The sequence below is a fragment of the Clupea harengus genome, chromosome 10 (assembly GCF_900700415.2).
Source record: "Clupea harengus chromosome 10, Ch_v2.0.2, whole genome shotgun sequence".
Taxonomy (NCBI): domain Eukaryota; kingdom Metazoa; phylum Chordata; class Actinopteri; order Clupeiformes; family Clupeidae; genus Clupea; species Clupea harengus.
Window position 1 is genome coordinate 26,242,046 of NC_045161.1, and position 17,034 is coordinate 26,259,079.

The following is a 17,034-nucleotide window of genomic DNA, read 5'->3' on the forward strand; positions in this document are numbered from 1 at the left end:
GCCATTTTTCTGTAAAGACGTACAATGCAAGTATGACTAATCATTTTTAATTATGCAATCTGAACATAATTATTTTGTCTAAACTTTATTTGTCACTGTAAAACGATGAAACAAATGATGAAAACACGAATGTCTTTATTTTACAGTATCATAAGATATTTGCCATAGGGCTATATGAGGTACAAAATATGTGGTCAATTTAATCCTCTCCTTGTCCCAACAGGATGCCATATACAGGCTCAGGCATCAGGCTCTGATCTGGCCCGAATCTGTGCAGGGACTGGGCCACATCTGGGCCGGTACTGTCCAAAAGTGGGAGGCCACCTGAGAAGGGCATGCTATGGGGAGGAAGACTGACTTTATGATTACACATTCTACTCTACGTTAGACTACACTATCCCCAGAACTGCATTGATCTGTGAGGAGATGAATCACTTCAGTGTGAAAGGCATTTTCTGTTGGGTGAAACAAAGAGGCACAATGTCACCACTGCTTTGCATGGGTGAGAGTACTTTCCATCCCATACCAGTGCTTGATTTGTAATTAATAACAGACGACTGGGCTTACCATGAATAATTAATAATGATTAAAGCAGCATGGTTGTCCAGCCAGACTGAGAGCAGTCTGGAAAAACAACAAACCCAGTGCCTCCAGTCCGGTATGTGCAAAACAAACAGAAACAAATCAAACTACATTCCCTTCATCTCTAATGCAAAATCACTTCAGCAGAGTATGTGTCCCACGAAACAACCGCCACACGTGTGCAGCCTTCTCTGAGCGGATTCAGAGGAAGAGTGAGAATGAGATGCCGGTCTGAAACAGCTGGGCTGTCAGCTCCTGAGGTATGTTGAGGTATGTCCTTGAACCCTTCGTGGGGAATGACTGGGATGCTTGGCGCTGAGGGACGTTTAGAAGTGGTAGCTGTAGGGGTCGGCGAAGCGGAAGGCCTTGGCCTCGTTCACCGTGCAGAGGATGTCCTGCATGCGGCGGGCGCGCCGCTCTTCCAGCACCATCCTGCGGGATCGCTCTCGAGCCGCCTGCTGCTCCGCTCTCTTCTCCGCCCGCTTGCGTTTCAGCCACCTGACAAACACACCATGGTCAAAGGAAACAATTACACACACCTACACAAGACAGAGAAAGGACAAGTGCATAACCCTTCACAACATGACCTTGTGCCGCTGGTATGAAATAAACTTCACTGTCACATAAACCCATGTCTGTATGATTAAGGGTGCAACAGGTAGCATTGCATCCCGGGAAAGGAAAACATAGCAGGTTGGTTTTTCAGCAACCTGGAACCCCCCCCCCCCCCCCCCCCCCCCCCCGCCTTTTTAGGCTAAGTTTTCACAATTGGTCTGTTAAAGCTTGTTTGCACTCAATAAGTTGTTTACTTTTTTTTTTTAATCCAGTTGTAACTTCTAAATGTGCTTACTGTATGTTTAATATCAAACTTAGTCCTTAGTAAGTGATAGTCCGAGGCGTGTCACAATCAAACATACAGAGCAAAACATCTGTAGGACTCTGCAGAACTGCATTAGTCATGTCCTGAGGCTGGTGGAGTCACCTAGAAGAAGGTCATTAACTTAACCCTGCCTTTATCTGCCACTGTTGATAATTAATGGCAAAAAGTTCATTAAGCACTTCCACAATCTCTCTGCAGCTCTTTGTTTGAGGACTGCCCCTACTGCCCTTGGCCCGGTGGGCAGTGCCATAGCACTCACTGTTTGAAGGCTTTCTCACTCCGCTCGCGGTCGTGGAGGTAGTAGTGTCCCTCCAGCTCCATCTTCTTCATCTCCTCCAGCTGCCGCTCCCGTTCCTGCTGCTCCTGTTTGCGCTGCAGCCACTGTTTGAAGGCCTCCTGTGGATCACTGGGGTCCCTCTGAGGAGACCAGAGAAAACGATTATCTTTCTCATCTATTTAATTACCTTAATTAATATCACAGCTGCACTAAAGCACAACTGCATCCTTTGCTTCCAGAGACCAGGTCAAAAACTTTGGGATCAGAAACATTTCTATTCAATATTCACACACCTTCCCCAGGATAAAATTCTAATACCGGCTCAGAACTTCTCTAAGACCAAATTAATTACTTCTATTCAATCACAGCTCCACTTAAATAATTCTCTCTTCAAACTTCAAAGCACAAACTTTGCCTTAACCTTCTCCACCTTTTCAAAACTTTTAATTAATGTACCCTTATTAGATTCCATTCCAATTACTTTTTTCCAGTGTTCCATGACTGTTGGGAGACTATATGCTCTGAAGTCTATCCTTTATTTACTTTATTGTATTAAAACAGATGATTCAATGAAAATAAGACACTAAATCACACACTATTTTGATACATCATGAGATATAACAGCCCACGACCAAATCATAACTCAATACTGCCATCTAGTGGACATACTGTGCCATTCATTCTCTCCATTTCCTGTGCCCTTTGGAGCCGACGATCCTCATTCAGTTGCTCCCTCTTTCTCACGAGCCACGCCTGGAAAGCCAGCTCATTCTCCTGCTTTTTCTGCTCCTCCTCCTCACGTCTGCGCTGCTCCTCCTGAGGCAGTGAATGTGGGATGGAAGAGAGAGAGAGAGAGACAGAGAGAGAGACAGAGGGAGAGATGTGCATCCCCAGCCCTACTATCTTCAGCATCTGCCCACTTTACTTAATAGTAAGGAGGTGTCCCTTGTCCTTGGAAAATATGTAATTAACATAAAGTGTACATGTAATTAAATCAAATACATTAACATTAATTACTAAAACACTATTGATATCATATTATTTTTTATTATATTATGTTATGTGGTATCATACAATAACACGAATAAAATCAAATGCTAAATAGCAGGAAAACATAACAATATTATACCATGTGTTACGTGTTTTCATCATTACTATTTGCATTTTCAAATCATTATCATTTACATGTTCCAGTAAAATAATAACATTTTGTAATGTCATACCTCTTTGGTGAGCCTCTCCTTCTTCTGCTGCAGTCGGAGCAGGTGCTCTTTCTGCTGTGGGGTGAGGGTGAAGGTGGCATGAGGGGGGGCACTACTAGCCGACTGCACCCTGCGCTTGGTGCCCTCTTTGCTGACTCGTCTCAGACTGTGACTGGCCGAATTGGGCCGGTTCCTTGGCTTAGGCGGCGGCTTAGGGGTGTGGAGGTGTTCCGCTCCGAGCGAAAGAGAGAAGACTGAGCTCGGCCTCGGGGAGGAGGTAGGACTTTTAGCGTGAGCGAGGGCCGGGCTGGTCTTCCGAGGGGAGATTTGGAAGGGGAGGTTATCGCCGCTGGGGCAGGAGAGAGGGGGCAACAAGCCGAGGCCCTCCACCTCCTTCAGACTGACCAGGTCAAACTTGCCGTCCTTCTCCACTAACACCCGGCCCTCTCTGCTCGTCTCCTCCTGCCCGTTGCTCCTGAGTGCACCTGAGCCCTCGTCTTGCGGTGATATCTTCAGCTGCAGCATCTTCCCCGAGACTTCCCCCTCCAGGTCCCTGGCTGCTGCGGTGGCCTCCTGCTCTGCCCCCGTGTCCTGAGAGGGGCCGTCAGAACCGTAATCCACGGCCGGCACCACCAGGTCCACAAGCGTGTCCTTGAACTGCAGGCGCCGGCGCCGGGTCAGGTCCGGCGCCTCCTGGTCCTGCAGCTCCCGGTTGGCCTGCTGGATCTTCTCCAGGATGTACTTCTTCTCCTCGTCCATTTCGGCATCCGGGAGCGGAGGAGGAGGAGGCAGCTTGGAGGCCTCTTCGGCGTCTGGTTCGGGGAGTCCCTCCAGGGGCTCCAGGGGGGTGGGCCACCTCTCCTCGTCCTCCTGTGGATCACTCACTGCATTGTCAACAGTCAACCTCCCCTTGTGCTTCTTCAGCACTGCCTCCTCATCCTCCTCTAGTTCCTTGTCTATTTGTGCTTCAATGTCCTCATATTCACCGTCCTGTGTTAGCAATGGAAATATAAAAAAACGGTGATGGATTGGACTGGATGCACAGTACTGTAACTTTACAGGCAGAGCAAGGTTTTTTTTGGCAGTCAATATGACAGAGAGAGAGAGAGATAGATTAGAGATGGATGCCTCTTAATATGCACAGCCTGGCACAGTGAAAGTGTCACGATCTGTGTCAGTGGGATCGATTTCACAGACGAAGACTGACACACACCTCACCAGGTAACTGAGCACCACTCATTAACAGAATCCAGCTGAACACAGGACCATCTCTCTCTCTCTCTCTCTCTCTCTCTCTCTCTCTCTCTCTCTTTCTCTCTCTCGCTCTGAGAAATCACAAACCTGGTCCACACTCTTGCCCTCCTCGCTGATCAACCAGTCCAGGTCCTTTTCAAAGTCATCCTCATATTCCTCTTGGCCCTTATTGTTCATTTTTTCGGCCTTCGCCTTCTGCCAAACAAGAGAATCTGTATGAGTGTACGCATCCAATGGCAACCATATCACAGAGGCTAATCAGAGCTAGAGACAAAAGTCATTTCAAAGGCAAATTCATGTTTCAAAACATTGTGAGGCGGGACATTTTTTTCCCCACACAATTTTGTAGCGCTTATCATTTTGTCAGCATTTAGTCGCCTCCCTGTGGTCAAAAGACTTAACGCACCCATGCTTTCCCAAATGAGAAAAATCCTTAGAGATTTTATGATTGACAGTTAAGGAACTGCCGCTTGGTATAGACTATTAACTATGCTGGTAAATTGTGCATTAAATATATTAAATACGACATAAAAGTTGACCCCTCAAACCTCATATTTATGAGTTGTCCAGGGCCTTGGGGGAAATGTAAACAGTTGTCAACAGACCAACAGTGCTCCAACGTTATTCCTACCATAAATAAACCTAGGGGAAAAAGCTGTCACAATAGAGGTATGGGTGTATTTAAGGTTTTGCATATTGATGACAGACTTGACCTAGGGCTAGTTTTCTAAACATTTCACAGACATAAAAAGGACTTTATGCGACGTGTGTTCTTCCACAGTATCTAGACACTAAAATAACTGGAGCCCTATCACAGAGCATGGCGTATTTACGTAAAACCTCTTGAAGTAGGTTACTGTTACTATAGCTTACGGTTCACGCTAACGTATTCATCTTTATAGCAAACAATTCGTCTCACCAACAGGTATGCATGTATTTCTTCTTGCCTGATGGACGTCTAGTTACCTTTCTTGCAACGTTACAGTAACTGTGCTATTTTATTTCCTGATGATACAACCACTCGTTGATCGCACCTGTTCATTCTACACCAAGGTAATCCTTTGCGGTGACTTCGCCAACAGGCCAGCTATAAACGGGTTGTCATAGAGACGTACAACACGCGTTGTCGTAGATGCACGCGCAGGCGTATACGACAATTGCATCGCCAGAAAACAACATACGTTTTGATTGGAATCCCCAGATAATTTGTGCTTTGGGAGGGCTGCGTGAAATAACCGGGTTTTATGTGTGCGACTTTGCGTGTACTGGGGGTGGGTGCGTGCATGCGGACTTAAGGGTGGAGTTCAGATACACCCTGTAACCCTGCTTATCTACTTACTTGCACACGCTTGTAGGCTTCCCAGTTCCATCCAACTGAGAAAACGTATTGTTCATGTGTACAGTTGACAGTATACCAGTGTAAACATTAACATTGACTATGTTTAAATTACAGCCTACGTACAAAAGCTTTTATTTTATACACATTTTCATTTACTATTAATAATCCCAGAACTATACACTATATGTGGGACCATAGAAATATATGTCTATGTGTGGGACAGTTCAAGCATGACAGGGGTGTAAACCCCTTCGCTTATTATTGGTCGAAGTCATGCTCCTGAAGTTGATATCGCAGGGGACGCTGGGTTATGTAGTGTTTGAAACCATACCGAAGTAGAAAAACAGGCCAACAAAAACACAGTCTCCCATAACTCTGGGCTTGAGGGTGTAAGGTCGCAGATGCCATCCAACGGGAAGTACAGGCGCAAGACAAGGCTACGTGCCGTGTCTCGTCTTTCAGTTACAGTCCTTTTTGGGCGTTACTTTTATAGGTTGTACTATACAAATTGAGATTAATTTGCATGCTGACTAACTAGCCTGAAAATGTCGTCCATTACTTTAACCAGACTAACAACAGCTACGAAATCTACATCAAGGCTCTGCTTCTCTCCCCTTTGCAAAGGCACCATTAACAGCCAAGGAGTTGATCTACATTCGTCTTTACGCCGACCACATTCCAGTTTTCGCAAACTATCTTCGTTACCTTTCACAAAATGGTTTCCCAGATGTGTGTCAACCAGGTTAATGTCTTACGGACTAAATGTCACACCTGGTCGATATCGAAAAGGAGTCTTCCTTGTGACTGGTGCCGCGGCAGTGGCTGGGATAGTGGTAGGTGTATGCCACTTCCAGAGGGCAGAGATGGCATCAAGGATTGTGAAGACAGAAAAAGATGAAGGAGATATTCTAGAAAGGTGTAAATCTTTCATGTCTCCCCCTGTCACGGACGTGGAAGTTTTACAGCAGAGAAAAGACGAGATGAGCACCAGAATGGAAATGCTCATCATGGAAACACAGGCAGCGTTCTGCAAGGCCCTTGAGCAGGTGGACGGCGGTACTTTCAAAGTGGATAGCTGGCAACGTAAAGAAGGCAAGTTTCAAAGGCTGTTCCCATTGATGATTCAGATGGGAATATGCACTAATCCTGCTCAGGGAAGGGTAACATGGGTTTATCAACAAGCCGTTGGAGTAGAGGTCATGGTCCAAAGATCTGTTTGAGTAATGGAAGTTATTATTCACAGTTGTTTCCACTATGACCATATAACATGCAGTCCGATGTTAACAAAAGTACATGTGCAACTGTCTTCATTTTGGGTCTGTCTTTGTATTGTTTTTAATAATGGTTATCTTTATGTTTGTCAGGTGGAGGGGGCATCAGTTGCGTCTTGCAGGACAGCAAAGTGTTTGAGAAGGCCGGTGTGAATGTGTCTGTGGTTTTTGGGAGCCTCTCTGAGGAAGCTGCCAAGCAGATGCGCAGCCGCGGGAAAGTGCTGAAGGCAAAAGATGGTGAGTGGATATCACATAGTCTTATCTGGTGGAGGTAGAGTGGGGGATTTTTGGCGCTCGTCCCTTGCAGGGCTGTGGACTAACCGTCAGTCTGTTATCATCTCGTCACAGGGAAGCTGCCGTTTTGTGCCATGGGCGTGAGCTCGGTCATTCACCCAAAGAACCCCTTCATTCCTACTGTGCACTTCAACTACAGATACTTTGAGATTGAGGAGGCGGATGGTGAGTTGCGGGGTGCTCCGTTTGATGCTTTTCCGTAAAGATGCAGATGTCATTATGATTCCCCTAACCCTCTCTCCCCCATTTTGTCCGTCCAACAGGCTCCAAACAGTGGTGGTTTGGGGGAGGCACTGATTTGACCCCTATGTACCTTAACCAGGAAGATGCCATTCACTTCCACAGCACTCTGAAGGAGGCCTGCGACAAACACCATCCGCAGTATTACCCAGACTTCAAAAAGTGGTAAGAAGTTGCACAATTATCCTGACTTCAAAAATGATATCAGTGAACAAAACGGAGTTGTGAGGTTTTAGGCTTGAATGAACATGCCTATTCATGCCAGTAAATTGTTATTGGTACACAAAACTCCATGAATGATGTAATCTTGTCATCGCTTACATTACATTACATTACATTTGCATTTAGTCATTTAGCAGACACTTTTATCCAAAGTGATGTACAAAGGAGAAAACAACCAATCTATGAGCAATAGAGACCTAGTGTAACAATAAATACTACTTTACATAAGGAGTAAAAAGTGCAGGAATGTAACTACTGTAAGTGTGAGTAAAGTACTAATGTGCTTAATGAGGACTTAACCCTAGGAAAGGGATTTAAGCCTGGGGCTTGAGTTGCAGTGCAAGGAAAAAACATGGAAGATGATCAGAAATGACTTGCTGATGGCACTATGGTGAACTTTATCCATGTTTGAGTATGATCTGACACAGAAGGCAGTGAACAGACTCGCGCATATGTGAGGGATAAATGAATTAAAGAACTAGGTCTACAAGATAGGCTTATCGTTATCATTCTATCTGAAAATAATAAACATGCAATTTGGCAAAAAGCAAAACAAAACAATGCCATTCATAATGTAATGAAGATATCTGACCACTAACTGGGTTTATTCAAACAGTTGAACTGTGGAAAAACAGTCATTCATAAATAGTGTTACTCATGCTGTGGAAGGTCAGCAGACTGATCCAGTTACATGTATAAATATTTGCACCAAGTACTACTCAGACATAAATGATTCATTTATGTGAAGCTGCAATGCCAGGACCTTCTTTGGTTATGTTTTGAATATTCTATTCTTGGCATGAGGCCATGACCGAGCACTGGCTGTAGAAACACAACTGTGCTTTTCTCTAATGTATCACAGGTGTGATCGCTACTTTTTTATTAACCATCGAGATGAGCGACGAGGTATCGGTGGCATCTTCTTTGATGACCTGGACTCTCCGAGCCAGGAGGATGTGTTTGCCTTCGTGAAGAGTTGCGCTCGGTCTGTGGTGCCGTGCTACGTGCCCATCGTACGCAAACACGTCAACGATCCCTTCAGTCCAGAGGAGAAAGCTTGGCAACAACTCAGGCGGGGCAGGTATGTCTACAAGATGGCTTCCAGCATGGTCAGGGTCTGTGTCTCAGGCCAAAGTGAAGACCGCTTCTTTGTGTGGTTGTGGTTGATACACTTGTTTAAGTGCGGCATTCATACTTTATATGACCCATAAGCCATGTGTGTCCCAAGTATCCATATGTTGTGTCTCAGGTATGTGGAGTTCAACCTGGTCTACGATAGAGGAACAAAGTTTGGACTCGCCACACCAGGCTCCAGGATTGAGAGTATACTCATGTCTTTACCTCTCACAGCCAGGTACAGTATTCAGTTTAGATAACACACATTACTCTACAAGGGAGGTAGTTGTCAAGTATGTACATGCAGTATGTACATGTAGTATGTACAATGAGTATGTACAATGAGTATGTATATGTGGTATGTTGCATGACCACATCCTGTTGTGTGTATGTGGTGTGTTCCCTGTGGGCAGATGTTAACTTTGTACTGTTAAGTTCACGACCAGGCTTGTCGTGACTAAGAAAACAGGGATTTAATAACCCTGTTATTCAACAGGACGTGAATCATGATCCTTTCAACTGCTAGTACTACTGTCCTACTCTCACTTCCTTGTCCTCTGTCCTAATTGGCTGCTCTTCCTGTCAGGTGGGAGTACATGAATAAGCCTGCCAAAGGCTCCAAGGAGGCCGAGCTGCTGGAGATTCTTCGCAAGCCCAAGGAGTGGGTCTGAAACCCAGACACCCTGAAACCCAGAGGGCTTTCTCACAGAGAGAGAAACTTGCACTTCCTTCTTGAATTTTTTTTCTCTCCTCTCCTTGCATGACTCCCAGTCATGTCCATAAAAAAGGAGAGTGCTTCGCTGGAACAAGTTATGCTGATTTCACTGTTTGACTCTCTGTTGACTCACAAACATGTTGCTGCCCGAAGTTGAACTCAAAGCCCTGCCTCTAATGGCCGTTTCCTTTCCAAAGCTGTCCATACACCCTGCTTTGCTAACCTCTGCCCATGGTCTAGTGTGATTGGTTGTGCGTTTACACACATGCCTGCTGCTTCAAATAGAAATGCTGAGGCTTCCTGTTAATGATTGTGCTGTGCTGTGCTGTTTGGTGGGGTAATGCTCTATATGTGAAGGAATTTGTGGTTTTGTAATTCAAAGAATTTGAGTTTTGGTTCAGTGGTTGCTTCTGAAGGAAATCATACGATTGAGACACAGGACTGGATCCCTTTCTTTGGGTTTGTGCTAAATTGTAACTTGTCTGCTCAGCAAAAATGCCTTTTTTCAAAGTTAACATTTTTTATACAATACGCTGGAAAAAAATACTTTGAATAGAATAAACTTGAATATTTTATTTTGTGGAAGTCTGTATGTTTTTTTTTTCAGACCAGTTGTCTTGGAAACCCTTGTCATGAGGTTTATGCCTGGTGAAAACAAACACACATCCTTGAGTCAACACCTTATTATACTGTGTGTTAGTTTTGTGAGATTGTGAAGTTTGGGATGAAAGTTTATTCTATTTAATGATCACCCGAGGCCAGTTTAACAAAAGGCTCAACAAGCCCCAAATCTAGACAGCACACAACTTGAACAATCAGGTTGAAAGAATCCATGGTTCTCTTTTGAAATCGTATCACTTTAAACTAAAGTATTTGTTTGTATTTACAAGAAATCTGTTTTAGGTTTTCTGATGTGGTAAACAGCTATGATGCAAGCCTTGTATCGAGTCAAAAATGGACCTGGATGAAATAACACAAATGTCACAATATCACAAAAAGTACTAACAGAATATAGCTTGTCACTTTGGAAAACTTTTATTACAAACACAACTCAAGCTCTTTTCATCTCCAAACAAAAAATGTCAAACATTTTTATACACAATTAATTATAGCTCAAAAAGGCATAGCAAAAAAAGGTGTAAAGGGTTACATCATACTATACACCCAAAATGGCTACTCCACCTGAAGAGCACGTTAGCTCCACCATAACAGCTCATGGTTCAAGATGAAACTTTAAAATGGCAGCCCTGATAGGGGACAACTCTGGGGTGGATGGGCCAGACCTGGCTGCTGTCTCCATAGCTACGGCCACACATTCAGAGGTGTGGCGGATGTGTCCAGACCTGGCTGCTACCTGAGTGCAGTCCATAGCTACGGCCTTACACTCAGAGGTGCGGTTCCTCAAGTTCAGAAAGTATGGCTATGGTTCGGCTCCACGTGCACAAATAGGGAGATCACTTTCACGCCACCTCAGCCCACCTTTTCGAACATATACTTGAGTTTAATCCAGAATGCATACCAAACAAATCACAGTGTGATTCCAAGGATGTAAATATAGCCTTGTATGGAAGCCTAGCATTCATATTAATTATGTATATGCATAGTTTTCAAGTACACGTTTTAAACAACGGCTCCTTGATCAACATTTGCTTTTATTAGCAGTTTTGGGCTGTTGAAAGCGAAAGGAATGTTACTTTCTGAACCTGAAACTGACACCTCAGCCGACATGACCTCCCATAATCACAACAAAATAGTCCATTTGAAACTTTAGAACAGTTTTCGTCTGAGCGACTCTCGATTTGGCTTACTTAGAGTTGTAATCTGAGTTAGTGTTCGTTATTGCATATAGATGAACTCAAGGAGCCTCAGTCTTTCAGCCAGAGTAGACAGTATGTCCTATTCGAGCTCTCAAAAAAAAGTGCTTTCACACGCTAGCTATCCACAACATAGGTTTAAATCATGTCCAATATGATTACACGCTCAAATACACACATACACATTTGTTCCTTCATTTAGGAAGTTAATCATGACACTGCAACTATGACCCTTTCAACGGTTCTCCTCTTATATGAGTCATCTCATAGTAATATACCTTGGCTGCTCAATCCTCCCTGGTGAAATCTTATATCATCCTATGACAAAGTTGAGAGTTCAGATGTTGCCCCTCATTCTAAGTGATGGACATCCAAGTGATAAGAGGATAACAAATCACAACAATCATCTTGGCAAAACACAACTATAGGAGGACTGGCACACCAAACATCTTGACATGTCATGGATAGATTTCAGCACATCAATCAATCGATTGTAACAGAAAAAGGATTTGATGAATCAAGGTTATATCCAAACAGACACCAACAGTCAGTAACTCGATAAGGGAACTAACAAAGTTACAAGGCAACTCTGAAATATTAGTGAAATACACAGGTTACAGGGCAATGAGGAAGTAATACTGTTCAAACACACAGCCATGTCTCCAGTGCAATGCAGGTAGAATATTTAAACCCTCTGGCATGAGAGCAAGGTGGTCCCAGTACGGAAATCACTCATCAACTCATATTACACCTTGCAGTACATTCTATTTAGACATCATCTCTATATCTACACGTTGGACCCCTAACATCAAAGTCCAAAATACTCTGACTGTAAAGGACTGTGTAGCCATTAGGAGAGTTACTGCATTAGCTCACTTGTTTCAGAGAGCTGTTGAAGACAATCAGTGCAAAGCAGAATCATTTTCAACCTTTCTATTTCTATATTTAGTTGCACAATTCCCTCTTACTATACACAATGTATTTAGTTTCTCTGTCAAGTCAAGGTCAAGGTGATCGATTCCTATGAATTTTTTCAAAGCACACACACACACACACACACACACACACACACACACACACACACACACACACACACACAGGGAGAGGGAGACAGAAAAGTAAAATATGACTAGATCAGTGTCACCACTGCTATTGTTGGTTCACCCGCGTTAGCGAGGCACACTCCAGGCGTGTGGTTAGGTTCACCCGCGTTAGCGAGGCACACACCAGGCGTGTGGTTAGGTTCACCCGCGTTAGCGAGGCACACTCCAGGCGTGCGGTTCCATCTAGTTTTGTTATTGCTTTAGTGATTAGCGTAACAGGCGTTACTCACTTAACCACCCCCGCATTCCTGAATGTAAATCCCGAGGACAGAAATCAGTCAGGATTAGGAACAAGGTTCATTAATTCACCTCCCTGATTGGATCTCCTGTGTTACGCTGGGATTAGTCTGCTAGGATCAGACATTATGATGTTGTGACTTTGTGATGAGAGTAAACGTCTGGAGACAACTTGTTGAAATTATGAGTGGCAGTAAAATCTGGTGCCGACAACAATACACCCCCCCCCCCCCCCCCCCCGATACTTTCCTTTTACAGCCCGCCCCCCAATCTGACAGCAGTGCCAATGCGCCATGTTGTTTGTTGTACGTTCCGCCTTCAAGAGATGCATCATTCATTTCTAAATTTCAAAATCAATTAACCATGTAATGGTTCTCACCTCTACATTTGAGCCAATGTAGTTTCCTATGGTCGTCTCCAGGCGTGGAAGAGATTCAGTAAGTGTGGTTATGAGTATGTGGGGAATGGAGTGGGACTGAAATTTAGGGGGGGGGGGGCTGGTGAAGAAAGCTCTGGTTATGACAGACGCTATGCTAACGGGTTACTGTTGCTACTTCCCCTGGCCGATGATCATGTTTGAGGAGCTGTTGTTCACTATGTCGTCGTACTGCGGTGGTGGTTCCGTCTCGATGTGCACGTCAGCGTGGCCCACCGCCTCGTCGTAGGAGGGCGGCGGATCCCCGGCGCTGGTGCGCCCAGACGCTGGGTCGCCGCCTCGGAAGCTCAGCTCGGAGCGCGGGCTCATGTCCGAGTGGAACTCCTGCCCCCACTGGTCCATGGACACCACGGAGAGTGTGGGATCCCTGTGGGAGCGGCCCGCCGACGGACTCCGCTGCGAGCGCTTCCGCGACTGGCACCTCCACACGGTGATGGTGACGGCCATGATGAGTAGGAGCACCAACAGCAGGGGGAGGATCAGGTACAGCGACTGCGCGCTGCCCACCATCGACTCCAGGCCTTTGTTTGGGTTGCTTTCACGCACGTACTCCTCCCAGAATCGCCTCTGTTGACCCAGCAAAACAACAGGCACAACCCATGAGCCCTCAACACATATCATAGATTTGCCATCCTATGTCTACGCCAAAAGATCAAATGCGCTGATAATGACCTAACCGATAACAATACAAGCAGGGGCTGCTGAAGCCCCAGACCCTGTGTTTTCAGCCCTTTCCGGTCACTATGTCTTGTTTTCTCTGTGGAGAATTAACAGGGAGTGAGTCGTACTTCCTCCCGATAACAGTCATTTCTGGTGCCAGGAAATTCCTCTAGCCAGCCAGTACATTCCACCGCTGTTTTGCACCAATGTGAATGGACATACAGTATGTCTACCGCCACTTTGCTTCTGTGTAACCAGGTCTCGCTCACCGTTTTCTCGTCGTTCTCGAAAGCCTCCCGCGCCTCCTCATAGCTGCAGATCTCCTCCCGGCACTCCCTCTGGATGTTGCCCTGCTTCACCTCCTCCAGGAGGTAGTTGGCCCGGCGCAACCTCTTCAGCACTGAGTGAGCCGTGCTCTGCGGCAGGAACACTGAGGTTGCAAAAAAGAAAAGAAAATGACAAACCATGACAAAGAGCAGCCCACCAAACCAGCATTCCTGCTAAAAACAACAAAAGCGCCTTTCAAACTGGCCCTTCACTGTCTCAAAAAAAAATTGCCGTCCAAGGGAAGGGGACAGAACACCCCAGTGTTTGACCACACAGACAGAAGACGGGAGATTCAGGACAGGCACCGTATTGTGATTTTTAATCACTCCAGGAATTTCTGATTAGACACAGATTGAACTGAGGGGTCAGCCTACACAGGCACTGAAAATATGCCAGAAAAGGAAACTATACAGAACAGGATTTCATGAAAGAAACCATCAATAGAAATAGGCTACACTTTCCTGCTATACCTGGCACATTCAGGCAGTCAAATTAATGTGATAAGCACGGACCCAATAACATAAATTAGGACCCCCCCCCCCCAAAAAAAGTTACGATATGTGGGGATACAGCAGAAAAAAGATTACACCGTTAAGAAATAGGCTTCTCAATTGTGTTCTAGGCTATAATAGACATACACACACATACGTACCTGTTCCCATGACTCCTGCTCCTGCTGGAAATGGACAGACTCTAAAAAAAAAATTTAAAAAAGCAAAGTGGGACAGCGAAGTTATCCTATTTCAGGTCATGACAGTAGCCAATGCATGGTTTGAATGCCACAACATAAATAACACGAGGTAGGCAACACATAACACACATTAGCGATCAGCTGGTTATCGTTTAAAACCCCTAATTAATCGATGGAGAATTACTGATAACGACGTGATGTCATTAATATCACATTTACGCAATTAGCGTTGAACGTTTACTTCCTGTGATTTGGGTTGGGTTGGGTTGGGTTGGGCTCGGTTTACGACGGCTATAACCAAAATTGAAACGACTAACAGGCAGTCCAGGCACAGTCCATTTTCTACTGTCTTCCACTAAGGCAAACGATACCGAGGGCTACCTGTTGCCGTTGACCAACACAAAACAACATAATAGAAACATTGTATTACCAAGCAACCTAGCTAGCTAGCATCCTAGCAATCCAACTGCGGTTTACTGATGGATGTCATTTATCCTAGGCTGCTCCGTTAGTAACCGTTAGCTGGTATAGCTATTGCTATGAAGGCACTGCGCTCTTGTATCATTAACTGATTATATTTTACATTCGTGTAGATTTTAGCGACACACAGGGAGTATTGAGTAATTTGAAATCGCTATCAAAACCGAAGAGAGATACCTAATGTAACAGAAAAACTTTGTTTACCTGCGTCGTCTCCGAGTGTGTCCAGATTTGTTCGGCCAGTCGAAAGATGGCTGTGCGCACGCGCAATCAATATTCACCCCAGTCGCTGGCCAGCGTTCCAATGAGGATGATCAAAGTCAAGCGGTGAAATGTTGTGATATTGTTAACTACATGTTACCTGAATTTGACAGGACTGTAACGTAGAATGTTGGAATTTTCAGGCTGATCAGTGTAAATTGAACGTATTTTATGATTATTTTGCGGATCAAAAATGTTCCACTCTTATGTTCACATTTATTATAGGCCTGATAGTGATACCAAGTATCTCATTGATCAACGTTTCTTTGTTTACTTTGCCCATTGTAATTACTAAGAATTTCCCTGGCGGCATCATTTGACTTAACATATGGTATTACCCAGTTAGCCTCCAGCACACACATGTTTCAGTAATATCTTAATATCTTTAAATATTAGAATTGAAACAAACTGATACCTTAGAAGTATTGACTTGCCACAATTTCAGTTAGACATTGTCTCCATCTTGTGTTCACATTACACATCAGTAAGCTATCCAATGGGTAAGCCAGGTCTTTCGATCTGTGACAAGGCAATGAATGAGTTGCTGAACTGGTGGGTCGGTCCTACGATTAATTCAGATGGATGAATCCTACTTAACCTTCAGTAAGCTTAAGACCATTTCTGGAGATGGATGGATATCCTCCAGTGTACCCATGTATCATCTGCATTATAAATTCTGTGCTGTGGTGGTTCTGTCTGGGAGGCAGGTTTCCTCCCGGGATGCTGATTAGAATCGGTAATTATTGGTGATGCAGCTAAAGGACTTTGCCACGAGGCACATTTGACCTAGTGCTGCTGAAACCCTCACTTCATGCACATCAAAGCACCGAGCAGTCATTCAGTCATGGGCTCTCTCTCTCTCTCGTTCTCTCTCTTTCTCTCTCTCTCTCTCTTTCTCTTTCTCTTTCTCTCTCTCTCTCTCTTTCTCTCTCTCTCTCTCTCTCTCTCTCTCTCTCTCTCTCTCTTTCTCTCAGACACACACACACAAAAAGACGAACACAATTCATAAGCACAAAACACAGAGAGACATACACACCACCTCCACACACACACACACACACACAATCCATAGGCAAAAAGCAAACACACACATACACAGCTCCTCCACAAACTTGAACACACACATACACACACACACACACACATACACACACACGCACACCCCCTTACCCACAAACAAACAAGTAGAATATACTCCCACATGAATGCTTCCTTCTCCGTTGCTGACCCAAATATTGTGAGAAAATCTGCACATTTGATAGCTTTGCTCTTTTGTTGAAATCTGTGGAGACAAAAAAAAACAATAACAATGCCCTATGGCGCTGGAATCAGTAGAGAGATGACTGCTCTAGTCTGTTAAATTGCGGACACATTCTTAATCTCGCCGTGGGCTGGACTGCTAACAGAGAGTCTGTTTTTGCCATCGTCGTATTTGCACAGTGACTCAAAGTTAACAAGAGGTCAAATAACATCTCAAACTGGAATAACTACAAAATAGTAATACATTCCAAATTTCTGACATAATTGAGATTAGGGTTTTTATGCTCCTGTTCAAGTGGGTTTTTGTGGTGGAAATGTTCTTATTCCATCTATCTTTTATCTGGCAAAAGACCAGAGCACACAGATTTTTCAG

At 44.5% G+C, this 17,034-nt stretch overlaps 3 protein-coding genes across 6 annotated transcripts; 1 reads left to right on the forward strand and 2 right to left on the reverse strand.

The window, feature by feature from the left end:
* Nucleotides 1-118: 118 nt before the first annotated feature.
* ccdc181 (coiled-coil domain containing 181) lies at nucleotides 119-5,444 on the reverse strand. 4 transcript variants are annotated; one of them, XM_031574601.2, is made up of 6 exons: nucleotides 5,230-5,444; nucleotides 4,283-4,390; nucleotides 2,963-3,931; nucleotides 2,409-2,555; nucleotides 1,722-1,879; nucleotides 119-1,080 (listed from the first exon to the last, which is right to left on the reverse strand). In XM_031574601.2, the coding sequence occupies exons 2-6, from the start codon at nucleotides 4,370-4,372 to the stop codon at nucleotides 909-911; spliced, it is 1,536 nt and encodes a 511-aa protein (XP_031430461.1). In that variant the 5' UTR covers nucleotides 4,373-4,390; nucleotides 5,230-5,444; the 3' UTR covers nucleotides 119-908. The 4 variants fall into 4 exon arrangements, with proteins under 4 accessions (XP_031430461.1, XP_031430460.1, XP_012677122.2 ...); XM_031574600.2 differs by having other exon boundaries at nucleotides 5,162-5,444; XM_012821668.3 differs by having other exon boundaries at nucleotides 5,115-5,444.
* A 474-nt stretch (nucleotides 5,445-5,918) lies between these two features.
* Nucleotides 5,919-9,972, forward strand: cpox (coproporphyrinogen oxidase). Its single transcript, XM_012821651.3, has 7 exons — nucleotides 5,919-6,626; nucleotides 6,899-7,042; nucleotides 7,154-7,264; nucleotides 7,363-7,504; nucleotides 8,424-8,642; nucleotides 8,811-8,915; nucleotides 9,264-9,972. The coding sequence occupies exons 1-7, from the start codon at nucleotides 6,080-6,082 to the stop codon at nucleotides 9,346-9,348; spliced, it is 1,353 nt and encodes a 450-aa protein (XP_012677105.2). The 5' UTR covers nucleotides 5,919-6,079; the 3' UTR covers nucleotides 9,349-9,972.
* Nucleotides 9,973-10,408: 436 nt separating this feature from the next.
* Nucleotides 10,409-15,443, reverse strand: prrg1 (proline rich Gla (G-carboxyglutamic acid) 1). Its single transcript, XM_012821884.3, has 4 exons — nucleotides 15,345-15,443; nucleotides 14,622-14,662; nucleotides 13,912-14,072; nucleotides 10,409-13,549 (listed from the first exon to the last, which is right to left on the reverse strand). Exons 2-4 carry the CDS (start codon nucleotides 14,629-14,631, stop codon nucleotides 13,097-13,099), a joined length of 624 nt encoding a protein of 207 aa, XP_012677338.1. The 5' UTR covers nucleotides 14,632-14,662; nucleotides 15,345-15,443; the 3' UTR covers nucleotides 10,409-13,096.
* Nucleotides 15,444-17,034: the final 1,591 nt, after the last annotated feature.